At 44.7% G+C, this 24,540-nt stretch overlaps 2 protein-coding genes across 5 annotated transcripts in view; one reads left to right on the top strand and one right to left on the bottom strand.

The window, feature by feature from the left end:
- The window catches only part of LOC106572567 (zinc finger and BTB domain-containing protein 48), a 6,985-nt gene extending 372 nt beyond the window's left edge, over nt 1-6,613 (top strand). The window contains exons 1-11 of one of the 3 annotated variants that reach the window (XM_014146866.3): nt 1-658; nt 1,080-1,903; nt 2,227-2,492; nt 2,673-2,790; nt 3,242-3,334; nt 3,655-3,741; nt 3,879-4,033; nt 4,163-4,299; nt 4,565-4,729; nt 5,211-5,299; nt 5,435-6,613. The exon at nt 1-658 is cut by the window's left edge and continues 372 nt beyond it. In XM_014146866.3, coding sequence (XP_014002341.2) covers nt 1,139-1,903; nt 2,227-2,492; nt 2,673-2,790; nt 3,242-3,334; nt 3,655-3,741; nt 3,879-4,033; nt 4,163-4,299; nt 4,565-4,729; nt 5,211-5,299; nt 5,435-5,968 — 2,409 coding nt within the window. In that variant the 5' untranslated portion in view covers nt 1-658; nt 1,080-1,138 and the 3' untranslated portion in view covers nt 5,969-6,613. Of the gene's footprint in view, nt 736-1,079; nt 1,904-2,163; nt 2,493-2,672; nt 2,791-3,241; nt 3,335-3,654; nt 3,742-3,878; nt 4,034-4,162; nt 4,300-4,564; nt 4,730-5,210; nt 5,300-5,434 lie in introns of all 3 variants that reach the window. The other 2 variants (XM_014146865.3, XM_014146863.3) reach the window with 2 other exon arrangements.
- Nucleotides 6,580-24,304, bottom strand: LOC106572566 (kelch-like protein 21). Of its 2 annotated transcripts, none has more exons than XM_014146860.3 (5): nt 24,140-24,304; nt 13,731-14,841; nt 12,106-12,517; nt 9,864-9,936; nt 6,580-9,761 (listed from the first exon to the last, which is right to left on the bottom strand). In XM_014146860.3, the coding sequence occupies exons 2-5, from the start codon at nt 14,788-14,790 to the stop codon at nt 9,441-9,443; spliced, it is 1,866 nt and encodes a 621-aa protein (XP_014002335.1). In that variant the 5' UTR covers nt 14,791-14,841; nt 24,140-24,304; the 3' UTR covers nt 6,580-9,440. The 2 variants fall into 2 exon arrangements, with proteins under 2 accessions (XP_014002335.1, XP_014002337.1); XM_014146862.3 differs by lacking the exon at nt 24,140-24,304 and adding an exon at nt 15,026-15,202.
- Nucleotides 24,305-24,540: the final 236 nt, after the last annotated feature.

Raw genomic sequence — 24,540 nt, 5'->3', positions numbered from 1 at the left:
CAGTTACAGACACCAACGCTCTGGATAACATGAAAACAGCCTAACCATCTCTGCTAGGGCGAGTAATGTAAAATGGTCAGATTTAAGTGTTCTTTAATTTGTGTCTGGAAGTAGCTAGCTTGGGTGCTTGACTGCTGTTGTGTGGTCAGAACGCTCGAATCAACTCTACTCCTCAGCCAGAGCGTTCAGTGTAGCTCCGAGAGCGAAACGCTCTGAATTTACGAAAGGACAATCTGACAACGCTCTGAATTTACGAACGCACAGAGCGCACTCTGAGTGCCCTCCAGATTGAATTTACGAACACACCCGTAGCTAGCCGCTAGTGGAGTAGACAGACAGCTGACCATGCATCCACAAAACTGAACATAAACTCGAGAATTATACAGTCAAACCCAAACTAATGCAATTCTATAGCTATACGATCGTATGATTTAAACGTGATGTTTACATACTAAGTTACACACTATTTCATTTCAATTTCACAGCACGACGCTAGCCTAAACGTCACATCCGGTCCTTACCGCCTGGCCAGGACAAAAACAAAAGCAATTCATGTTCCTGAGACGTTAGTCAAAATAACTTTTTATAAATTATATTATATTCACTGCACCATTCCGACAACTGATAGCAGTGATACGAATGTCAGCATCCTGCAAAGGTGAGGGTGACTCGCATCTCTGTTTCTGCTGGACAGATGAGTTTAGGGAGCGTCTGTATAATGTCTGAAACGTCAAGGTGCGTAGCTAGCTAGGGGTATAGGCCTAAGGTTAGCTAATAATGTCTAAGTATTGCATTTGTCTGTGTCTAATCTTCAACAAATTCTATTTATTTTACTATTCAATTATTATCTCATATGTTGGTATATTTGAAACTGCTCAACCCCTTGTGCCATAAAATGAATATCTAGCTAATAATGCACTTCATCTGAAGTCTGGACTAATTTATACATTATGAATTGCTGATGATGCTATTGCATTTTCAAGAATGCTAATAGCCAAATGATATTAATATAAATTACAGACAGAAAAGAGATTACTATCAGTTTTTGTGAATTTTCATCTGTTTTATGACCCTTTCAGCTGCATAACACTGAATACAGTGTCCCTTGCGAGCAGCAATCTATTGTCAAGGGTGAGAAATGCATACAAAGGTGAGTAGCAACCATGCCCAACGGGTTTTGTCCTTTCTGAATGAGCAGAGGAGTCTGAGCTCGTTCTGTGATGCCAAACTGACTGTAGGAGGAGGTGCAAGGGTGTACAATGCCCATCGCAATATCCTGGCCTGTTTCAGTGGGCGGTTCCAGGAGTCCGAGCCAACCACCACCATGGTTAAGGAGGTCTCCCTCCCAGAGGAGTTCCCCACTGATGGCCTGGAACTGCTTCTAGACTTTATCTATACCGGGGAGTTAAACCTTGACTCTCTGAATCTGGAGAATGTGCGACAGGCTGCAGACAGCCTATGTGTACCAGATGCGCTCGCACTTTGTCAGCAGTTTGCCACAGAAGGGACAGTTTCTCCAGAAGGACTGCAGTCTGCATGTCTTCTGAGCCATCATTTTCAGCCAATCTCAGCTGTAACTTATGTGGAAACCAAGGCCACCCTAAAAAGAGGGAGGCCCCCTAAAAAAAGAGGGAGGCCCAAAAAATCCGAAACCCCTAGTAGCGGCTCAAGTAAGAAGGATCGTCTGGAACCTACCGCCACTACAACTGCCATCACAACTCGCTCTGGGAGTAGGGTGAAGGCCTCCAGAAGACCGCTTGGAGAGGGCCCCGGGGTGCATCTCCTGCCCCATGGGGGGACCACTAGCAGGGGGACTCCACCACTAGCTATTAGCCTAAAGGATAGGAGTGATGGGGCTGAGGAGGAGGGACAAAGCCTCCCTCAGCCTACAGATCCATCAGAGGTAGGCTACAATATGTTACCTTATCCTAAAGTGTTAATGTAAGATTGAGTGTGGAGGGAATGTCCCTACAGATTTGTAGGTTTTATACTAGAACTATACAGTTGGCCTATACCTTACTACAAGCACTTAGGCTATAGCTACAATATGATGCATCAAATATTGTCTCCCAGTTGCAGGTGGATGGGCCAGAAGATGTGATGAATGACCGTAGAGATGATGATGATGATGATGATGATTCATTGTATTTGATTATTTGACAGGTAACAGATGTGTTCGGCAGCCTTGTACCAGATTTGAGCAACAAAGCTAATTCTCATCTGCAGCCTCTTGATGAAGAAGACTATGATGATGATGATGGCGGTGGTGGTGATTTGGTGGAGGGGGTAGCTGAGGACACTGATGAAGAGTATGTGCCCCATGCCCTGCCGCCTACCTCCTCCACCCACAAAGGCAGACGTAAAGGACCAACCAAAGCTGTCAATAAAGAGAACGGTGAACGGGCAGCCAAGGGGTCTACAAAGGGCTCTGTTCAGTGCCCCACCTGCAATAAGACCTTCCTCAGCAAGTATTACCTCAAAGTACACAACAGGTATATAGATAACTGCTATCATATTGTATTGACTTTGCCAATCACCATGTCTATATTAAACCACCTTTGTCTTTACAGGTTTGTCCTATTTAGATAACTTATATTTTGCAAGCGAGACCTGAATAATGAAAAATACCGGTGTAAATAGTGTGTGTTTTCTGTTCATCCTGTGTTCCTCAGGTGTCATACAGGTGAGAAGCCCTTTCCATGCTCTAAGTGTGGGAGGAGGTACTACAGGAAGGAGAATCTGATGGACCACCAGGCCAGAAACTGCAACTGTGGTGAAAAAATAAAAGCGGTGAGTGACCAGCAGGACCAAGGCCATGTTTACTAGGCATCAATAGGAAGGAAACTGAGCATAAAGGGGAGGGACTACCTTCACATGTCCAATAAGTAAGTAGCCTTGTGCAAGCCTTGGCTAATGCGAGCTGGAAAGGCTTATATGGCAGGAGCCGATCTCCTGTTTGTGTAGCGTGAGGCAGCTTAGTACACCTCCTGGACCGGACGCTAGTCTATCGCAGGGCCTTATCCCCAATTTCCTTAATGCTAAGTGCCAAGCGGAGACTCATCAGGTCCCATGCAGTCTTTGGTATGACTCGGCTAGGGATTGAACTCCCAACCTTCCAATCTCACGATGGACATTCTAACCCCAAGGCCACTGACTTGTCCAATAAGAAATACCATAAATGATACAATGCTTTAGGTTTTCCCTCATGTACTGTATGTGTGTATTCTTGTTTTTACTACAGGTACACAACTGCCTTCAATGCCACATGTCATTTGACAGATTGGGGGATCTACGTCTGCACACGGTCTCTCATACAGGGGAAATGCCCAATAAGGTCCAGTACCTACCACAAACCTTTTTTATTTAACTAGACAAGTCAGTTAAGAACAAATTCTTATTTACAATGATGGCCTACCGGGGAACAGTGGGTTAACTGCCTTGTTTAGGAGCAGAATGACATTTTTACCTTGTCAGCTCGGGGATTCGATCCAGCAACCTTTCAGTTACTGGCCCAACGTTCTAACCACTAGGCTATCCGCCACCCCGATACACAGTACTGTGAACATCATTAATTGACATTGTAAGACTTATCTCTCTGGTGTGTTTTGTATCAAACTCATATTGACTCATCGCTTGATCTTGTATCTATTTCAGTGTACGTCATGCTCGGAACAGTTCATGCATAAAAAAGATTTAAGAAGTCACGAAATCAAAATCCACGGTGCACCCAAACCACATGCAGTAAGTCTCCCTCTCCTTTGTGTTAATTGGTCTGCTTTTTCACGTATTCAATCCTTTATTCCTTCTGCATTATTGTCAACATTTATGACTGCTTGCTTGCTAATCACCTTCTAACCTGTAATACTTTTTTCCCACAGTGCTCTCTGTGCAGCAAAGCATACCTGTCTAAAACAGAGCTGCGTCTGCATGAGGCGTCCAAGCATCGCGGCGAGAAGCTTTTTGTGTGTGAGGAGTGTGACCATCGAGCCTCCAGCCGACACGGCCTGCAGATGCATATCAAAGCCATTCACAGGTGGGGCTGAGACTGGCCATGGTAGTGGAAGAGGGGTTTGTTACCATGGGGGAGCTAGACTGTTTCTCAGCCTTACTGTCGTGTGAAGTGTTAAATAATGTGACGTCCCTGTTTGTCTTAATTTCTCAGAAACGAGCGCCCATTTGTGTGTGAGTACTGCAACCGTGCATTCACCCAGAAGGCTAACCTTAACATGCACTTGCGGGTTCACACTGGAGAGAAGCCCCATCAGTGCCACCTCTGTGGGAAGACCTTCCGGACACAAGGTAACAACTTCCTCCTGCTCGCCATCCTCTCACTAGGCCCTGTAGATGGCAGAGCAGGACAAACCCATTTCTAACAACAAACATAGCTGCTCAGATCATATGTTATGATTTAGTCTCATAGTAATCATTTAGATACACACTGGTTCTGTCTCACAGACTAACACAAACTCTCACATTAACATCCAGTGTGCTTTCACACTGTCTATTCCAATGCTCAACATTGTGCTTGTGCCAATGCTTATGTCTGTTCATTGTGTGATTTCAGCCAGTCTTGACAAGCACCACCGCACCCACACGGGAGAGCGACCTTACAGCTGTGAGTTCTGTAACCAGCGCTTCACAGAGAAGGGACCAATGCTCCGCCATGTTGCCAGCAAGCACCAGGAGGACCGCCCTCACTGTTGCAAGATATGTGGCAAGACCTTCAAGGGTGAGAATGGCCACATGAGATCGTGGCACCACAGTTAAAATATATTTCTTTCCTGTCATGTTGAGTTTACAAAAAGCTTTGTAGTACTAAGATCTTTGCCTAAAACAGGCTTAAGATTATTTATTTTATATTTTATTTAGCTAGGCAAGTCAGTTAAGAACAAATTCTTATTTACAATGACGGCCTACCCCGGCCAAACCCTAACCCGGACGACACTGGGCCTATGGGACTCCCAATCACGGCCGGTTGTGATACACCCTGGAATCGAACCAGGGTCTGTAGTGACGCCTCTAGCACTGAGATGCAGTGCCTGACAACGCTGTGCGACTCGGGAGCCATTATCATAGTGCTACAAAATCTTTGGGAATCTCACACCTAATCAGTAGATTGCTTCCAGAAGTGATTCCATCCCGACTTCAGTTGAACAAGACAAGTTTGCCATATGTTTTCTTATTGTCTTGTTTACTTTGCTATCCGCCAGCCGTCGAGCAGCTCCACGTCCATGTGCGTCGCCATCAGGGCATGAGGAAGTTTGAGTGCGAAAAGTGTGGCTACAAGTTTACCAGACAGGTAGGCCATGCATTTCCAGTGTGCTAGCTTGGTTCTTTAAATGTCATGCATGCCTTCTGCTCACCCAGCCACTGAGGGGATCATTACATTTGTATTCAATTGATATTAACCCTTTAGTCTCCTCTTTTTCTCCAGGCTCACTTACGGCGTCATGTTCAGGTCCACACCCGTACAGAGAACTACAATCCACGGGAGAGAAAGCTACGGAACCTGATAGTAAAGGACGTGGGGTTGCAGGATGAGACTAGCCCCTCACAGATACCACCCACTGAGGAGACACCCGAGGGGCCAGCGCCTGTCTCTGGACCCAGTGTCCCAGTCTCTGTTCCTGTCTCTGGACCTATACCTGGACCTGGAACTGTACTAGGAGCCAGTGACATCCTCAGGGTGGTGATCCAGCCCCTTACGGAGGAGGTGGTGTCCAGCCAAGGGCAGATGGAGGTGGGTTTTAACCAGGACCAAGTGGGCTTTACCCAGGTTGGGGTGGCACAGGGACATGGACAGGTGGATGTGATGTCCATCAGCCAGGGTTTGGGTGTGGTGGGGCATAGCTTCAATGTGACAGATGTGATGGAGCAGACTCTCCTGGTCGCAGATTACCCCATCCCTGAGACCACGGTGGAGCTGGAGGACATACAGGAGGATCCTCCTGCTAAGAGCAAGGCCTGAGGACTAAGAGCAAGGCCTGAGGACTAAGAGCAAGGCCTGAGGACTAAGAGCAAGGCCTGAGGACTAAGAGCAAGGCCTGAGGACTAAGAGCAAGGCCTGAGGACTAAGAGCAAGGCCTGAGGACTAAGAGCAAGGCCTGAGGACTAAGAGCAAGGCCTGAGGACTAAGAGCAAGGCCTGAGGACAGGACAGACCGGTTCGTATCTCACACTGCTAGACATTCTCATTGGAGAAGCCTAGAGCAACTTGAGTACTGCAAGACTTCAATAACTCCCACAGTGTGGCTACTCGCTCTGCTCTGCAGTCGAAGCATTCATTTAATTTCAGTCATTATTGTAACCATGTTTTCTGTCTAAATTACTGTACAGAAGAACTGGTTCCCACTCAGCCCAGTAGATGATGAACCCCTCAAGACATTCCCCTACTCTGTGGACATCATATTCATTTTGCCTGTGCATTGGGTCTGACAATGTAATATAAGTTGGCTTAGGTTTTATGAAGTTTGTTGTGTGTTTACACAATTTGATGAGATAAGTCAATAGGGCAGGTTGTGAGAAGTGAATGTAAATCAATGGGATTGTCTTGCATCATCAAGTCAAACGGTAAATGGAATAAAGTGGCAGTCCTGCCTGCAGTTTTATTGTAATCACACTGTAAGGATGACCTCACTACAGTATACAAACAATGCAAATATGTAAAACTGTGTTTGGACAACACAAACAACTTGTATGGAAACTAAGAAAACACACAACTGAATGGCATTACAGTAAGTAAACAATACTAAAATTTACTTTAATCAAACACGTTGCACAAATAAATTGAGAATGTGTTACCACCTCCAGTTATCATAACAGCGGTTGTCACCGGTATCTATCTTCATATGTACCTCTGCCTCCTGTTGCACTAGAAAAAACACACATTATATGAACTAACACTACAAATACATTTTCATAAATAAAACTACACCATTCTAATAAAATATTAAAGCATCTATAATAAAAGAAATGCACCTTGAAAGAAAATATGACCAGTACTTCATGCAGGCTAGATTGGTAGTCGCGACAATTAGGTGTAAACAGTCAGTCTGAATAAGGGAGAGCAAAACGGTGATCAGCATTTGATAATCTATCATATCAATAGAACAGGGACACATCTATTTAATCTATCACTTTGATGTGGTTTTAGCAACCCAGTCCCAGTTGCAACACATGCTCTGATTCCATCCTAAGGTTCCATAGTTGTACAGCTCTGGACAAGTCTCCAGATTAATTTCTCAATGGTTATTAAAGCTGGTTAGTGCTAGAAAATATTGTGGTGGTTGTGTTCACTTTTGGAATGTATGGGGTCATGCCACTGATTATGAGCGATAATGTTGGCTCTCACGCTAAACAACCGGAAAGTGGAAAACAACTCCGTAGTTAGTTGATTATGGAAGTTAAAAAAAAAAAGACATACAGTTGAAGTCGGAAGTTTACATACACTTCGGTTGGAGTCAATTAAACTTGTTTTTCAACCACTCCACACATTTTCTTGTTAACAAACTATAGTTTTGGCAAGTCGGTTAGGACCTCTACTTTGTGCATGACACAAGTAATTTTTCCAACAATTGTTTACAGACAGATTATTTCACTTATAATTCACTGTATCACAATTCCAGTGAGTCAGAAGTTTACATACACTAAGTTGACTGTGACTTTAAACAGCTTGGAAAATTCCAGAAAATGTCATGGCTTTAGAAGCTTCTGATTGACTCAAATTATGTCAATTAGCCTATCGGAGGTGTACCTGTGGATGTATTTCAAGGCCTACCTTCAAACTCAGTGCCTCTTTGCTTGACATCATGGGAAAATCAAAAGAAATCAGCCAATACCTCAGAAAAAAAATTGTAGACCTCCACAAGTCTGGTTCATCCTTGGGAGCAATTTCCAAATGCCTGAAGGTACCACGTTCATCTGTACAAACAATAGTACGCAAGTATAAACACCATGGGACCACGCAGCCGTCATACCACTCAGGAAGGAGACGCGTTCTGTCTCCTAGAGATGAACATACTTTGGTGCGAAAAGTGCTAATCAATCCCAGAACAACAGCAAAGGACCTTGTGAAGATGCTGGAGGAAACAGGTACAAAAGTATCAATATCCACAGTAAAAACGAGTCCTATATAGACATAACCTGAAAGGCCACTCAGCAAGAAAGAAACCACTGCTCCAAACCCACCATAAAAAAGCCAGACTACTGTTTTCAACTGCACATCGGGACAAAGATCGTACTTTTGGAGAAATGTCCTCTGGTCTAATGAAACAAAAATGGAACTGTTTGGCCATAATGACCATCGTTATGTTTGGAGGAAAAAGGAGGATGCTTGCAAGCCGAAGAACACCATCCCAACCGTGAAACACGAGGGTGGCAGCATCATGTTGTGCGGGTGCTTTGATGCAGGAGGGACTGGTGCACTTCACAAAATAGATGGCATCATGAGGCAGGAAAATGATGTGGATATATTGAAGCAACATCTCAAGACATCAGTCAGGAAGTTCAAGCTTGGTCGCAAATGGGTCTTCCAAATGGACAATGACCCCAAGCATACTTCCAAAGTTGTGGCAAAATGGCTTAAGGACAACAAAGTCAAGATATTGGAGTGGCCATCACAAAGCCCTGACCTCAATCCCATAGAAAATTTGTGGGCAGAATTGAAAAAGCGTGTGCGAGCAAGAAGGCCTACAAACTTGACTCAGTTACACCAGCTCTGTCAGACGGAATGGACCAAAATTCACCCAACTTATTATAGGAAGCTTGTGGAAGGCTTCGTTTGACCCAAGTTAAACAATTTAAAGGCAATGCTACCAAATACGAATTGAGTGTATGTAAACTTCTGACCCACTGGGAATGTGATGAAAGAAATAAAAGCTGAAATAAATCATTCTCCCTACTATTATTCTGACATTTCACATTCTTAAAATAAAGTGGTGATCCTAACTGACCTAAAACAGGGAATTTTTTACAAGGATTAAATGTCAGGAATTGTGAAAAACTGAGTTTAAATGTATTTAGCTAAGGTATATGTAAACTTCAGACTTCAACTGTATAACCATAATCTAGATAATACACTACTGCCTGTTGTAGATGTCCATGTATGGGTAGATTGTGCTTTCCCCAACATGAGACCTTCATACCCAGCCAGTCTGTTAGTCCAGTCAATAATATGCCCATTGATCATGATCAATGACAGTGTGGTAGGCAAGTGAATTACATGGGGATCACAACATTGCACACATGTTCAGTCACATAAGCACAATGTAATGTAATTACAGTCCTATAGTGATCACATCCATGCAGGATCATTTGATCACTCTGTCTTTCCACCTTTTGTTCTGTGGCATCATAATGAGGTGTATGTTTTCACAGTAAACCTAAAATGGCTGAAACAGTGGTCAGTATGATATTCCCTGACCCATTAGTCCATGGAGTGTGTTACACTGGGTTGACGTCGTGGTTCTGGTTGAGGTTGTGGTTGTGCATGGCCTGGTTGCGGTGGTGTCGGTGCAGGTGAATGGAGTTAGCCTCGGGCAGGTCGATGGGTTCAAAAGCGTTGGATACGGCGGGCATGAGCTGGCGGAAGATGCTGACACTGCCATGCCAGAAGGTGGGCTGGGGAAGGCGGCCTGCGGGTGTCCAGGTATGGGTGGAGGGGTCGTAGGCCTCCACCATGTCAGACAGCTCAAATGTGTTGTCATAGCCACCAGACACGAAGAGACGACCACCCAGGACTGCCACACTGCCTCCTACATGGACCTGAAGAAGGAAACAGTACATATTTTGATATAAATACTATTGTAAAGGCAGAGGGAAAAATGTGGCAGGCCATAACATTAGCACCGCCTGTGTGTCACATACCTGTGTCATGGGGCTGATCTTGTCCCATTCATTCTTCTGAGGATTATAGATGTCGACCTCTGCCGAATCATCCCTAGAAAGCAAGAATCCAGAGTGAGAAATGTCACGCCTAGCCTGTGGCTCAGTTTGTACATTTACATTTTAGTCATTTAGCAGACGCTCTTATCCAGAGCGACTTACAGTAGTGAATGCATACATTTCATACAACTCATACATTTTTTTTTTCTGTGCTGGCCCGTGGGAATCGAACCCACAACCCTGGTGTTGCAAACACCATGCTCTACCAACTGAGCTACAGGGAAGGCTTGTAGAGCATGGCGCTTGCAATGCCAGGGTCGTGGAATCGATTCACACGGGACAATTATGAAACAAACTGAGACAGCCTATATGGAGGAGGTCAGAGACCTGGCAGTGTGACAAAGGAGCTGATAGTGGACTATAGGAACAGGAGGGCCGAACAGGCCCCCATTATCATCGACGGGGCTGTAGTAGAGTGTGTCGAGAGTTTCAAGTTCCTTCGTGTCCACATCACCAACAAACTATCATGGTCCAAACACACCAAGACAGTTGTGAAGAAAGCACGACAACACCTTTTCCCCCTCAGACTGAAAAGATTTGGCATGGGTCCCCAGATCCGCAACGTTATACTGCTGCACCATCGAGAGCATCACTGCCTGGTATGGTATGGTAGTGCATACGGCCCAATACATCACTGGGGCCAAGCTTCCTGCCATCCAGGACCTATATACTAGGCAGTGTCAGAGGAAGGCCCAAAGAATTGTCAGACTCCAGTCACCCAAGTCAGACTATTCTCTCTCCTACTGCACGGCAAGCGGTACAAGAGCGCCAAGTCCAGGTCCAAAAGGCTCCTTAACAGCTTCTACCCCCAAGCTATAAGACTGCTTAACAAATATTCAAATGACCACCCGGACTAATTACATTGACACCCCCAACCTCCCTTGTTTTTACACTGCTGCTACTCGCTGTTTATTATCTATGCATAGTCACTTTACCCCAACCTACATGTACAAACTACCTCGACTAACCTGCACCCCCGCACATTCTCAGTATCCCCTGTATATAGCCCCGTTATTGTTGTCATTTTATTGTTACTTTTTCTTTTTTACTTATTTAGTAAATATTTTCTTAACTCTTTCTTGTACTGCATTGTTGGTTATGGATTTGTAAGTAAGCATTTCACGGTAAGGTTGTATTCGGCACATGTAACAAATAACATTTGATTTGATGCATTCAATCAGTGTTGTAGTACTGGAGACCAGTCTCGAGACCACATATTAAATGTCTTGGTCTTGATACATTTTTACTCGGTCTCAGACAATGAGGACTTGTAATTTATTCCTGAGACCAGCCAAGACCAGTGGAGGAAAAAACTCATTATCAGCCTGTTCAGTCAGCACGAGTCCGCTTTGCCAGGCCAGATATCCACACTCCTTTCATGACACATTTTTATATTTTTTAGACTATTAAAACCTGGGCTTTCTACTTCACTCGTAACATTATTGTCCTTTACTTTTGTTGAAACATATCCTAAAACCTTGTCACGCTCTTTGGAATTTCCTTGCTCCCCTAGAAGAGGAGACAGGGAAATTATTTGAGAGTTGTGCACTCGCCTAGGGTGGGCCGGGGGAAATTGTAACATTTAGAATTTATATCTGTCATTTCGAGACCATGGTTAGTGATAATTTGTAGTGGCTCTCTATTTGCCCTTAGAATCAAATTTTCAACATTCTGAATGGCTAAAGAATCCATATGTTCTTCTGAAATATTGACACAGAAATACTGTACATTTTGAGCTCTTATTACTGTGGTCTTAAATTGGAATCGCATTGTTCTGGTCCCGGTCTTGACTGTGTCTCGCCCCCGTCCCGGTCTTGACTCTGTCTTGTCTTGACTCGGACTCGATTTGCCCCGGTCTTGGTCTTGATTCGGTCTCGCTAGGTGGTCTCGAACACAACATTGCACTCAATACTTTAAGTCGCTCTGGATAAGAGTGTCTGCTAAATGACTAAATGTAAAACCATATACCATTCATCCTCCCTTTCTGTTTAACAGCTACAGCTGTCCTTAACGTTAGGACAGAAGGATTGACCTCTATGTACTTCCACATTATTTAGCAAGTTTCTATCTCATCCAACCTTTTATAAAGTTGATCCCATTTAGATTTAAAATAATTTTCAAATACTTTTTCACTGTCCCACATTCCTGTCCATATTCTCCTCACCTGACAAAGTAGATGAGCCCATTGAGAGTGACTGTCTTGGGAGCGAAAGACCACGGTGGCAGCTCGCCACAGTTGACCAGGGTCCAGCGGTTGGTGTCCACATCGTAACACTGTATGGCCATGTTGTCCTCCCCTGTTGTGGTCATGGAGCCGATGGCATAGAGACGCCCCCTACAGGTGGTGGTGGAGCAGTTGTCCATGGAGTGCAGCATGGGGGGCAGGGCCTCCCAGCAGTCCAGCGAGTGGTCGTAGCGCTCCGTGCTGTCTGGCGCCACCACATACAGCTGACCTCTGAGGACACAGGAACTGTGGTACTCCCGGGCTTTGAGCATTGGCGACACCTCGGTCCACTCGTTAACGCTGGAGTTGTAGCGCCAAACGCCGTCATAGAGACGAGAACCGTCCGATCCTCCTAGGGTGCAAAGGACAGGAGCGAGGTGTGTTTTAGATGGAAGAGATCCACAAAAGACATACTGTTCTTCACATGTGGTCAGGTTACAGCTAAGTGGTGCTAATTGAAAACCCATGCATCACCCTTGGGTGTTCTAGCACAGAGGAAATCACCAATAGGTCAACCAGACATTTATGTGGAAGAATATTTGCCACATTTTATATGCTGAATAAATTGGCAACTGAATAATGTATCTTAATTTCAATACTTCTTTCTGTTTCCTCGACATGTGTTGTACTCATTCTATGTCTGTTTAGCAGCTGTAGCTTCACCTTGTAGGTTTAATGACAATAAGGACGTTGAATCAACTGCACCTTTCATAACACTAGCCCATTTCCAACCATGTGCTCTGTGCTGCAGCCACCTGCTGTAAGGTATGAGAGCACTGCTAATGATTTATGAACCCCATCACTGTCCTGCCAGAATTACAGGCAGCGTGTGAGGGCCTGATATGTTTTCTCAATGGAATCACTCTTTTCCTGATCCTGAAAGACATTCGCTGATGATGATGGCCTCTTTGAGAGACCTAGTTTCAAGTACTATTTAAAAGAGGTGATCATTGCTTGATTGAGCTAGCCTGGCTTAATTAATGAACCAATAGGATCGTCCTAAAACGATCAAAACTGACCATCTCTAGGCGTGTTCAAATACACACTCAAAGTATATGAAATATTTCATATAGTATTTGAACCCAGGTCTTGTCTCAGTGAGCCCACCAACCACTGCTGCAGTCTTGGCAGGACACCATGTTCCTCCCACCTAGCTAGCTCACCTCAACGCTCCTCCCTCTCATATAGCCAGAGTGGCTGGCTGTGGTTTATTTCAACTCTTACTGCCTGCCTGCTATTTCATAAGATTCACTGACTGGAAACCTGAGCATTCTGGTAACAGTGACTAAGACATCACACAGCAACTGTAACCACTTATGTAAACTGCTGTCCGTTGGATATAAACACATCACACTGATTTAGATAGTGTTTTAAACATATAGCCTAACCTACAGTATAAAGAAAGATTATATGCTGCTATATCCAGTGAAATTCAATACATTTTATACCTTTTCACATTTATAAACTACCAATTACCCTTCATTAATCCAATATAAAATATACCTTGATAGTTATGTGTTACCAAACAACATAAATAGTGTGTATAATGAGCATTGTCAACCTACCTGTGACATACATATCATTGCCCAGGGCGGCCATACTGTAGCCCCCTCCCAGGTGGTCGGGGAACTCAGCCAGGTAGCGCCACTGTCCAGTCTGAGGGTTATAACAGTCCACAGTGACCAGCTCGTCACAGTCCTGGTCACAGCCGCCCACCACTACCAGGATCTCAGCCAGGCCGGTGGAGGGCCGCGGCCGCATGCGTTGGCAGGGTCTGTCATGCCGGTCGTACTCACAAGACTGGAAGCTCCGGGCCTCGCTCACCATCCTCAGGCAGGAGGGGGAGAGGTAAACCAGGGGGTCGCTTTCCACGTGGGCGAGTAGATAGAACCGACGTACAAAGGGTAGTCTGACCTGCTCCAGCAGCGTGGGCCAGTAGTGGAGCCGCCTCTGTAAGTCTGCTTTGACCCAGCGCACCGCGATCTGATAGGCCGTCTCCTCCTTGTCCACACATAACGCATCGTCCGACACGAACTCCAGCAGCCGTTTCCAGGGCAACCGCTCAAAGTCCTTGCCTTTGGCTAGGTCCACAATGTTCTTGAGGACGAAGCGGCGGGCGCTGACGGCCAAATCACGGCAGGCGTAGGCCTCTGCAAAGTCCTGGATCTCCAGGCAGTTGGAGACGTCTAATCTCTGCTCCAAGAAGGCACAGCAAGCCTCTTTAACGGAGGGGAACTGGAACAGGTCGGCTGTCTTCAGCAGGAGATCTACATTATCCTGGGTGACTGTGACTCGGCCTGTATAACAGAAGTCCACCAGCAGGCCCAGTAGTTCAGCAGACACCTCGTGAAGGACCACGCGGTCCATGGCGCTCTCTCTCAGCGTCCCGGCGAACATGGCCCTGAAGTAGGTGCTGGCTGCGGCCAACACAGTCCGGTGGCAGTGGAACTCGCGGCCCTCGGCGCAGAGCGTGACATCAAAGAACTTGCGCTCTGCGCGGAGTTCGTGGATCCCCCGGAGCAGGTTGAAGGCGTGGGCCGTGTCGAAGAAGGGCAATGTGGATGGCTGTGTCTGCATGACTGGCTTCTCAGACATCACTTCTCTCTCCATCACTCCTCCCTCCATCTCTTTTGTCTGGATCTCTCAAACAGGTTGTACTTAGAAGACAGGGTTCATCTGAAAACAGAAACACCATTATCATTTCTGTTACAATCACTTCTAAATGGGTTCAGGTTCACTGATTCACAAACACTGTACCACAAAATCTAAATATGAAGCCTACAAACCAAAATAACAACTAAATGAGCAACACTGTGTAGGTATTCAACAGAGTTAAGAATTAGCAGGTTCAGCTACTTACAGAAACCTCTGGTATTTTCAATACAAATAACAACCAGCTGAATTACAGTAAAGCCAATGGTGAGGATCCCCTAACTGAAGAGCCCTACTGGGCATACTAGGTGGTAAAACAACACAATAAACAAACAGTAGCCTGCCTTCTAGAAAGTATGACTGTATATTGCACAGCTCCAGTGACTATGAGCAGCTCCCTGTCCGTGTTTAAGAAAGAGAGCTTGCCTGTGCTGTGGGTCTAAATATACTTTGACAGGCAGTGTCCATTTCCATTGGATGGAGGGGGGTGGTACACCCCACATCAACTCCCCCCTCTTCTCATATACCTGTTTGCCTACCGTACGTCCTCCTATCCGCCCCCATGAGGTAGTCGTCAAACTAGAGCCTGCCAGCCTGCCTCTGGCCTGCTCACAGTCACCCTCAGACTGAAACACTGCACTCATAATACCCACAAATCAGCTTCCTAAAAACAACTGACAAACTAAATCAACCATCTGTTTTAATCAGGCCACACACAAGAAATACCTCTACTTGATGAAGAGAAAGTCTTAGTTATTTGAAAACTGGTTAAACACTATAAATCACTGCGTCATGTCACAATATAATGAGAGCTCCCTGGTTTCTCACTGAAAAGTTATTACCAGCTGCTGTAATAAGGCCATACACAGAGAATTACCCCCATCTTGACGAGCAGAGAGTCTCACAGTTTCTAAATGTTACAATGTGTTAGGAGCTGATTTAAAAACTGTCAGCATGTGTCATGACTCTTGCAAGGCTAATTTAAAGAGAACTCCTGGGTTTCTCACTAAAAGCCATTTATTTTCAAAGGCTGCCATAGACTTGAATTAGCTGATTTTGATCAGTGTTATTCTACAGGTTATGACATTGGGGCGCTTAAACAACAACCAGTCATCTGAAGGGCAAGTAAAAACTTTGGGATTGCTACATGCAGGGCTTGACTTTGACTGAAATAGGTGCTGGTACTCGTGTTGGTTGCCGGTACTGTTTATATTTAGGTGAAGGAGTTCCACAATATGTTTGAGCTAATATTCTATAAGAGGAACAGGAGCTTAAGCAGCAGAACATATGTGTTCCAGTGAGCTCCTGTCCAACAAGATTCCAGGTGGGATTACGGGATACTCATGTCTTCTTAAAATACACAGGTATGTCTTTACAGAGATAAGCTTCATGAAGGGCAAGGCAGCCATCTATCTCCTGGCCTTCTACGGCAGAAAAAACAACAAGCTGACGAGCATTGAGCCTCAGCCTAGCAGACAGCTCACATTCCACACCAGGATTCAACAATGGAGTCAGCCGTTGGTCGGTAAACAGAGCCCTGTGAGCGATTAGCCAACTCCCACCAAGGACAGCGCAGGGAAAGCAGGGATCATTTTTTAATTTATTTTTTGCTTTTGAGCGGATGGTCAGGGCTCCAGAACATACACTGACGAAAAATATAAACGCAACATGCAACAATTTCAAAGATTTTACCTAGTTACAGTTCATATAAGGAAATCAGTCAATTGAAATAAATTGATTAGGCCCAAATCTATGTATTTCACATCAGCGGGAGTACAGATATGCTTCTGTTTGTCACAGATACCTTTATAAAAAAGGTAGGGGCATGAATCAGAAAACCGGTCAGTATTTAGTGTGACCACCATTTGCCTAATGCAGAACGGCACATTTCCTTCCCATAGAGTTGATCAGGCTATTGATTGTGGCCTGTGGAACGTTGTCCCACTCCTCTTCAATGGCTTTGTTAAATTGCTGGATTTTGGCGGGAACTGGAACACGCTATCGTACACGTTGATCCAGACAGAGCATCCCAAACAGATGTTTTGCTAGCACAGACTGGAATATGTTCCGGGATTCCTCCGATGGCATTGAGGAGTACACCACATCAGTCATTGGCTTCATCAATAAGTGCATCGATGACATCGTCCCCACAGTGACCATACATACATACCCAATCCAGAAGCCATGGATTACAGGCAACATCCGCACTGAGCTAAAGGCTAGAGCTGCCGCTTTCAAGGAGCAGGACTCTAACCCAGAAGCTTATAAGAAATCCCGCAATGCTCTCCGACGAACCATCAAACAGGCAAAGTGTCAATACAGGACTAAGATTTAATCGTACTACACCAGCTCTGACGCTCGTCGGATGTGGCAGGGCTTGCAAACCATTATAGACTACAAAGGGAAGCACAGCCGAGAGCTGCCCAGTGACACGAGCCTACCAAATGAGCTAAACTACTTCTATGCTCGCTTCAAGGCATATAACACTGAAACATGCATGAGAGCACCAGCTGTTCCGGAAGACTGTGTGATCACGCTCTCCGCAGCCGATGTGAGTAAGACCTTTAAACAGGTCAACATTCACAAGGCAACAGGGCCAGGCGGATTACCAGGACATGTACTGCGAGCATGCGCTGACGAACTGGCAAGTTTCTTCACTGACATTTTCAACCTCTCCCTGTCCGAGTCTGTAATACCAACATGTTTTTAGCAGACCACCATAGTCCCTGTGCCCAAGAACACTAAGGTAACATGCCTAAATGACTACTGACCCGTAGCACTCACATCTGTAGCCATGACGTGCTTTGAAAGGCTGGTCATGGCTCACATCAACGCCATTATCCCAGAAACCCTAGACCCACTCCAATTTGCATACCACCCTAACAGATCCACAGATGATGCAATCTCTATTCCACTCCACACTGCCCTTTCCCACCTGGACAAAAGGAACACCTATGTGAGAATGCTATTCATTGACTACAGCTCAGCGTTCAACACCATAGTGCCCTCAAAGCTCATCAATAAGCTAAGGACCCTGGGACTAAACACCTCCCTCTGCAACTGGATCCTGGACTTCCTAACGGGCCACCCCCAGGTGGTAAGGGTAGGTAACAACACATCCGTCACGCTGATCCTCAACACAGGGGCCCCTAAGGGGTGCGTGCTCAGTCCCCTCCTGTACTTCCTGTTCACTCATGATTGCACGGCCTGGCACTACTCCAACACCATCACTAAGTTTGCCGATGACACAATAGTGGTAGGCCTGATCAATGACAAGACAGCCTATAGGGAGGAGGTCAGAGACCTGGCCATGTGGTGCCAGGACAACAACCTCTCCCTCAACGTGATCAAGACAAAGGAGATGATTGTGGACTACAGGAAAAAGAGGACTGAGCACTCCCCCATTCTCATTGACGGGGCTGTAGTGGAGCAGGTTGTGAGCTTCAAGTTCCTTGGTGTCCCCCCCCCCCCCCCCCCCCCTTTTACACCGCTGCTACTCTGTTGTTATCATCTACGCATAGTCACTTTAATAACTCTACCTGCATGTACATATTACCTCAACTAACCGGTGCCCCCGCACATTGACTCTGTACCGGTACCCCCCGTGTATAGTCTTGCTATTGTTATTTTACTGCTGCTCTTTAATTACTTGTTACTTTTATTTCTTATTCTTACTCATATTTTTTTTAACTGCATTGTTAGTTAGGGGCTTGTACAGTGGGGGGAAAAAGTATTTGATCCCCTGCTGATTTTGTACGTTTGTCCACTGATAAAGAAAGGATCAGTCTATAATTTTAATGGTAGGTTTATTTGAACAGTGAGAGACAGAATAACAACAAAAATATCGAGAAAAACGCATGTCAAAAATGTTATCAATTGATTTGCATTTTAATGAGGGAAATAAGTAGTTTCTGGACTATTTACAGCAGTCTTGGGTGGAAATGAGGAATGGCTGATGATGAGCTAAGCTTGGTAACAATGGTAATATATGAGTTGCTAGGTATAATTTCCTTCTAAATACACTATTTGACATAAATTAATGTAGGGTTGATAGTAGAGGCAAATGTCACCACGTGGTTTCTCAAGAAGATAGAAGAACAAGGCCTCACTTTCAGCCTGAAAGTCTTCTTTAGGTTATTTTTATAATATGGCTGAAGCTATATTACATGTAAACAAAACGTTTTTTAAGTCCTCAAATGATATGAAAAGCTCCCAGAGAAGAAGGCTAGATTGTTCTTCATGAACGTGTAGCCTACAGCCAAAATATTAATTATGTTATTAAGTGTGGTTTCAGAAAGTTCTCAAATCCAGCTATGGAATGTTTATTTGGAAGCTAAGCCTATTCTGTGTACATGGATGGAGAAAATCAAAACCAGACTGAACCGTTTTGCTTAGAACAGGTCCTTCTACTAGACTATTCCGCCAAAACAACAACATCTGTTGACCCCTGCTGATAGGACATGGTAAATACCAACTTAGCAACACCATTTATCTAATTACTCTCGGTTCAAAACCAAAACCATGGCTCCATAAAGTGCCTAGTCACCACTCAAAATGAGCTTCCACAGACACAAAGACCCATTAAAAAGAAAGAACAGTGTTTAAAAACCCAGGATGCATTCTGAAAAGCCTGATGTCTAGTTTAACGCCGATGTGCAAAACCGATGTCAAAGCTGACGTGCATACCTATATAACATACCTATATAACGTAGGTACATGACGTAATGACGTCACGTAAAATGTTGTGCTACACGTGCAACACAGCATTCCTAACCTAGCCCACAATGTCTGCAGTGGGGAGCAGTCAACAAGTCGAGCAGTCATTTGACAGAGTAAGAACATTTTAGTGAGACAACTCAAAGGCGAAATACATTAACGCCAAGATAATGGAATTCATTGCCCTTGACAATCAACCGTTCTCTGTCGTGGTTGATGTTGGCTTTCGCCGACTGGTTGAGCACGGTACACACTACCAAGTGTACTATTTTTCAGATGTTGCACTACTGGAGTTACACAGTAACACAGTAATAGCGTCACTGCTATTAGCTTCACGACATACATACTATGGAACGCCGTTTGGGTCTTTGCATGCCAAAAAAGATACACGTCAAATAACACTATTTGACGCATCAAATAACACTATTTAACCTGTTAAATATGTTTTTAATTTCACACGTCAATAACACAGTTCTATTATAGAATGTTGTATGTTCTGAATTTGCACGTGCAAGCCAAGCGCCACTACTAGCACTGTCAAAGCTGTACAAAAAAGTCTGCACACAAGCAAACACCGGCCAGGAACGATGTGTTTACAATACCTCGTTGGTAATAAAACATGATTTGTTAAACCGCAACTTCTGGGTACCTAGCTAGCACCAATACAACCAGTCTGAAAACAATGACCAGCATAAACTGCAGTTATTTTCATTATTCTTAGCAATGATTTAGGAATCCTTGTGAGTAGGTATTAGCTAGGTAGCCACTTGTTGTTCGCCTATTGAAATTGAACTTCAGTTCAGGAAAATAAATAGCTAGCCAGCTACTTAACCCTGTTGCCCAAAGCTAAAGTTATAAGCAGCCAGCTACCTTCATCTTCATCTACTAATCTCACTGCAACTCCCCTCCAAGTCTCCGACCACTACCTTATATCCTTTTCCCTCTCGCTCTCCTCCAACACTACTCACTCTGCCCCTACTCAGATGGTATTGCGCCGTCGCAACCTTCGCTCTCTCTCTCCTCTTCCATCCTATCATCTCTTCCCTCTGCTCAATCCTTCTCCAACCAATCTCCTGATTCTGCTTCCTCAACCCTCCTCTCCTCCCTTTCTGCATCCTTTGACCCTCTATGTCCCCTATCCTCCCGGCCGGCTCGGTCCCCCCCTCCTGCTCCGTGGCTTGACGACTCATTGCGAGCTCACAGAACAGGGCTCCGGGCAGCCGAGCGGAAATGGAGGAAAACTAGCCTCCCTGCGGTCCTGGCATCTTTTCTCTCCCTCCTCTCTACATTTTACATTTTCTTCCTCTGTTTCTGCTGCTACCACTCTAAATTCCACTTTCTACCACTCTAAATTCCAAGCATCTGCCTCTAACCCTAGGAAGCTCTTTGCCACCTTCTCCTCCCTCCCGAATCCTCCTCCCCCTCCCCCCCTCCTCCCCTCCTCCCTCTCTGTGGATGACTTTGTCAACCATTTTGAAAAGAAGGTTGACGACATTCGATCCTCGTTTGTTAAGTCAAACGACACTGCTGGTCCTGCTCACGTTGCCCTACCCTATGCTTTGACCTCTTTCTCCCCTCTCTCTCCAGATGAAATCTTGCGACTTGTGACGGCCGGCCGCCCAACAACCTGCCCGCTTGACCCTATCCCCTCCTCTCTTCTCCAGACCATTTCCGGAGACCTTCTCTCCTATCTCGCTCATCAACTCATCCTTGACCGCTGGCTACGTCCCTTCCGTCTTCAAGAGAGCGAGAGTTGCACCCCTTCTCAAAAAACCTACACTCGATCCCTCTGATGTCAACAACTACAGACCAGTATCCCTTCTTTCTATTCTCTCAAAACTCTTGAGCGTGCTGTCCTTGGCCAGCTCTCTTGCTATCTCTCTCAGAATGACCTTCTTGATCCAAATCAGTCTGGTTTCAAGACTGGTCATTCAACTGAGACTGCTCTTCTCTGTGTCACGGAGGCTCTCCTCACTGCTAAAGCTAACTCTCTCTCCTCTGCTCTCATCCTTCTAGACCTATCTGCTGCCTTTGATACTGTGAACCATCAGATCCTCCTCTCCACCCTCAGACTCGAGTCACAAATATGATGACTTTCAACTCGACTTTGACTTTAACACCAATGACTCGTGACTTGACTTGGACTTGAGCCTTTTGACTTGACCTGACTTGATACCCTCCCCAAGTCCAAATATTAAAAATAATGCTATTAAAAAAATGTGCAGCACATCAACTCTTCATTTAACAGATTACAGTTTGAATCAGACAGCAGCCAATCAAATTGTGCCAGCTGAGAAAAAGTTGTGCGTGGCAGTGCAGAAGAACGTCAGTGGGTGAATTCAGATGGAGTCCTTGGAAAGATGATACCCCAAATTATTATTTTAGGATATCAAGACGACGCTGTATCAACACAAAACGGATTGCAACTTGCAAAACATGCAGGAAGAAAATTATAGACGGAGGCACACAATTTCCAACTTTGTTTGACATTTGAAGCTGCACAAAGAACGGTAAGTCGTGGTTAATATAGCCGACAGCTATATATTTTGTATTACTTTACTAGTGTATCATGTAGGCTAACATAACGTTAAATCAATGAGCCTCCACACAGTCAGTCAGTGCGGGAATGTGATCATTGCACCCAAGATTGAGCTACAATTGGCTAGGCAGTTAGTAGCCTAAATTCTGCCTGATGTTACTGCTGTTCCTAAAACCATTGACATACATTAGCCTACTGTAAGCACACAGAGAGAGAGAGTGTGTGTGTGTTAAGGTTGGGCGATTATGTACAAGCCTACATCGCCTGATTGCGCCCCATAGCGATCGTCGATCACTATTGGGGGGGGGGGGGGGGGGGGGTCTTTCTCATGGCTACCCATGTATTTCCATGGAAATATGTTTATTTGGAAAGTAAGAAATATATAGATATTTTTAAAAGCATTCATGATTTACGTAAATGTAATATACTAACTATTACTCTTGTTAAAAATATGAAATGGTATTACAGTTGGTATAGAGCACATTATGACTTGTTTAGGACTCGAGACTCAAAGTTTAGGACTTGAGACTTGACTTGATACTTGACGGTCTTGACTTGAGACTTGACTCAGACTTGCCTGTCTTGACTTGGGACTTGAGTGCCAAGACTTGTGACTTATAAAACAATGACTTGGTCCCACCTCTGGTAAATGCCAACAAAATAACTTTTTGGTCAGTGTGGTGTGTGTGTGTAAACTTGATTTAACTAGGCAAGTCTGTTAAGAACAAATTCTTATTTACAATGACGGTCTACCCCGGCCAAACCTGGACGACGCTGGGCCAATTGTGCGCCGCCCTATGGGACTCCTAATCACGGCCTGGTGTGATACAGCCTGGATTCGAACCAGGGACTAGTGACGCCTCTTGCACTGAGATGCAGTGCCTTAGACCGCTGCATCCATGTGTGTGTGTTAACTATTTAACTGTACTATAATGCTTAAAAGGCCACTAAAATGTTTGATATAAGACATCGGTATCGGCCAAAAATGTCATATGGGTGCATCACTATCTCTTTTGCCAACTCTTATGGTCGGCAGATAGCCTGGTGGTTAGAGCGTTGGACTTGTAACCGAAAGGTTGCAAAAATCTGAGGTTCTGCCCCTGAACAAGGCAGTTAACCCCACTGTTCCTAGGCTGTCATTGAAAATAAGAATTTGTTCTTAACTGACATGCCTAGTTAAATAATGGTTAAAAAATAAATGAAAATATGATTAGGCAAGACATCACAAATCTGGGACCAGGCTAATATTGCACCTGGTAGGCAAATGTCCATGACAACACAGCTGCTACAGGGCCTGCATACCAGGGGCCATGAGAACCAACTGAGTGGAGTGAGCTAAAGCTCCGGGTTCTCCATAGCTGATCCCCATGCAGCCTGGTTTGGCCATAAAAAGGCAGGCTAGTCAACCACTGGTCACATTCCATCTGGAGAGAAGAGTTTGATCCCTGCATGTGGATCTACTTAGATAAGAGTAACACCGTTGGAGGTGGAGGACAAAGCCTGGTATGCTGACAGATGGGCACATTGTCTTTGCTCACACCAACGTATAACTTGAATGTACTTTTCCATAACGCCGATGGATAAGAATAACGTCCATAGTTAGGGACATATATCTACAACTACCTGCAACAAACATACTGCTTTCATTTCATTGTTTACGTTCTTGTCCACCAACCCAAAGCCACAGTAAAACATAGTTGTGCCCATGAGCACTGTAATCGTTTGAATTTATGATAATGAAAAAAATCCACATAGCTACATTATCGTAAATACCATTAATCTTTTTTTTGGTCTGTCAGTACAGTAGGTCTATTCTTCTTTAGATTCTGTTAATCATCAACAAGGAAAACTATTATGTATTGACGGGTGTGTCTAAGTAGATACACGAGCAGCAATATCTGGTAGAAACAAAGAGACTAACATGCAGAACTCAGTTATTATTTTATATCAGACATGCCTACTGTCCAATCACAACTGTATATATCCTGTATCCTGTACATATCCTTTCCACCGACGAAAAATCTTCGCAGACATAAAACAGATCCCTCATTAGGTAAATATACTTACCAAATATAACGTATTCTAGTCAACGAACGGGTTATAGTTTTAAACGCTTAAAAGTTGTTCACATTTCGTATCTGAAAATAAACGTTGATTTTGATTCTCTTCTCCAGTCATCTGCGTCATGATTCCGCGTCGTGTGAAGAATCGGTATAGCCTCTAAATGCTCCTCATTGGATACAGTAGTTGACACAGTGTGACGTTCACAACTTTCAACGTGGTCTCAGATAATTTCGTATTATTCTGTAAGTAAATCAGTTATATTTTTTTAACTAGCCAAGTCGGTTAAGAACAAATTCTTATTTACAATGACGGCCTACGCTTTGCAAACCCGACGACCTGGGCTAATTGTGCACTGCCCTATGGGACTCCCAATCACGGCCAGATGTGATACAGCCTGGATTCGA

Source organism: Salmo salar, chromosome 15 (assembly GCF_965601325.2).
Source record: "Salmo salar chromosome 15, fSalSal1, whole genome shotgun sequence".
Lineage (NCBI taxonomy): Eukaryota > Metazoa > Chordata > Actinopteri > Salmoniformes > Salmonidae > Salmo > Salmo salar.
Note: the sequence above shows the minus strand (reverse complement) of the source record. Positions and strands in the feature narration are given on the sequence as shown.

What these genes read in the sequence shown, in the direction of transcription:
- LOC106572566 (XM_014146860.3), bottom strand. Translation starts at nt 14,790, where the DNA reads ATGGAGGGAGGAGTGATGGAGAGAGAAGTGATGTCTGAGAAGCCAGTC. An exon ending in GGGCTCATCTACTTTGTCAG is followed by an intron (nt 9,937 to 12,105) that starts GTGAGGAGAATA and finishes CTTGCTTTCTAG; the next exon opens with GGATGATTCGGCAGAGGTCG. An exon ending in AGATCAGCCCCATGACACAG is followed by an intron (nt 9,762 to 9,863) that starts GTATGTGACACA and finishes TTCCTTCTTCAG; the next exon opens with GTCCATGTAGGAGGCAGTGT.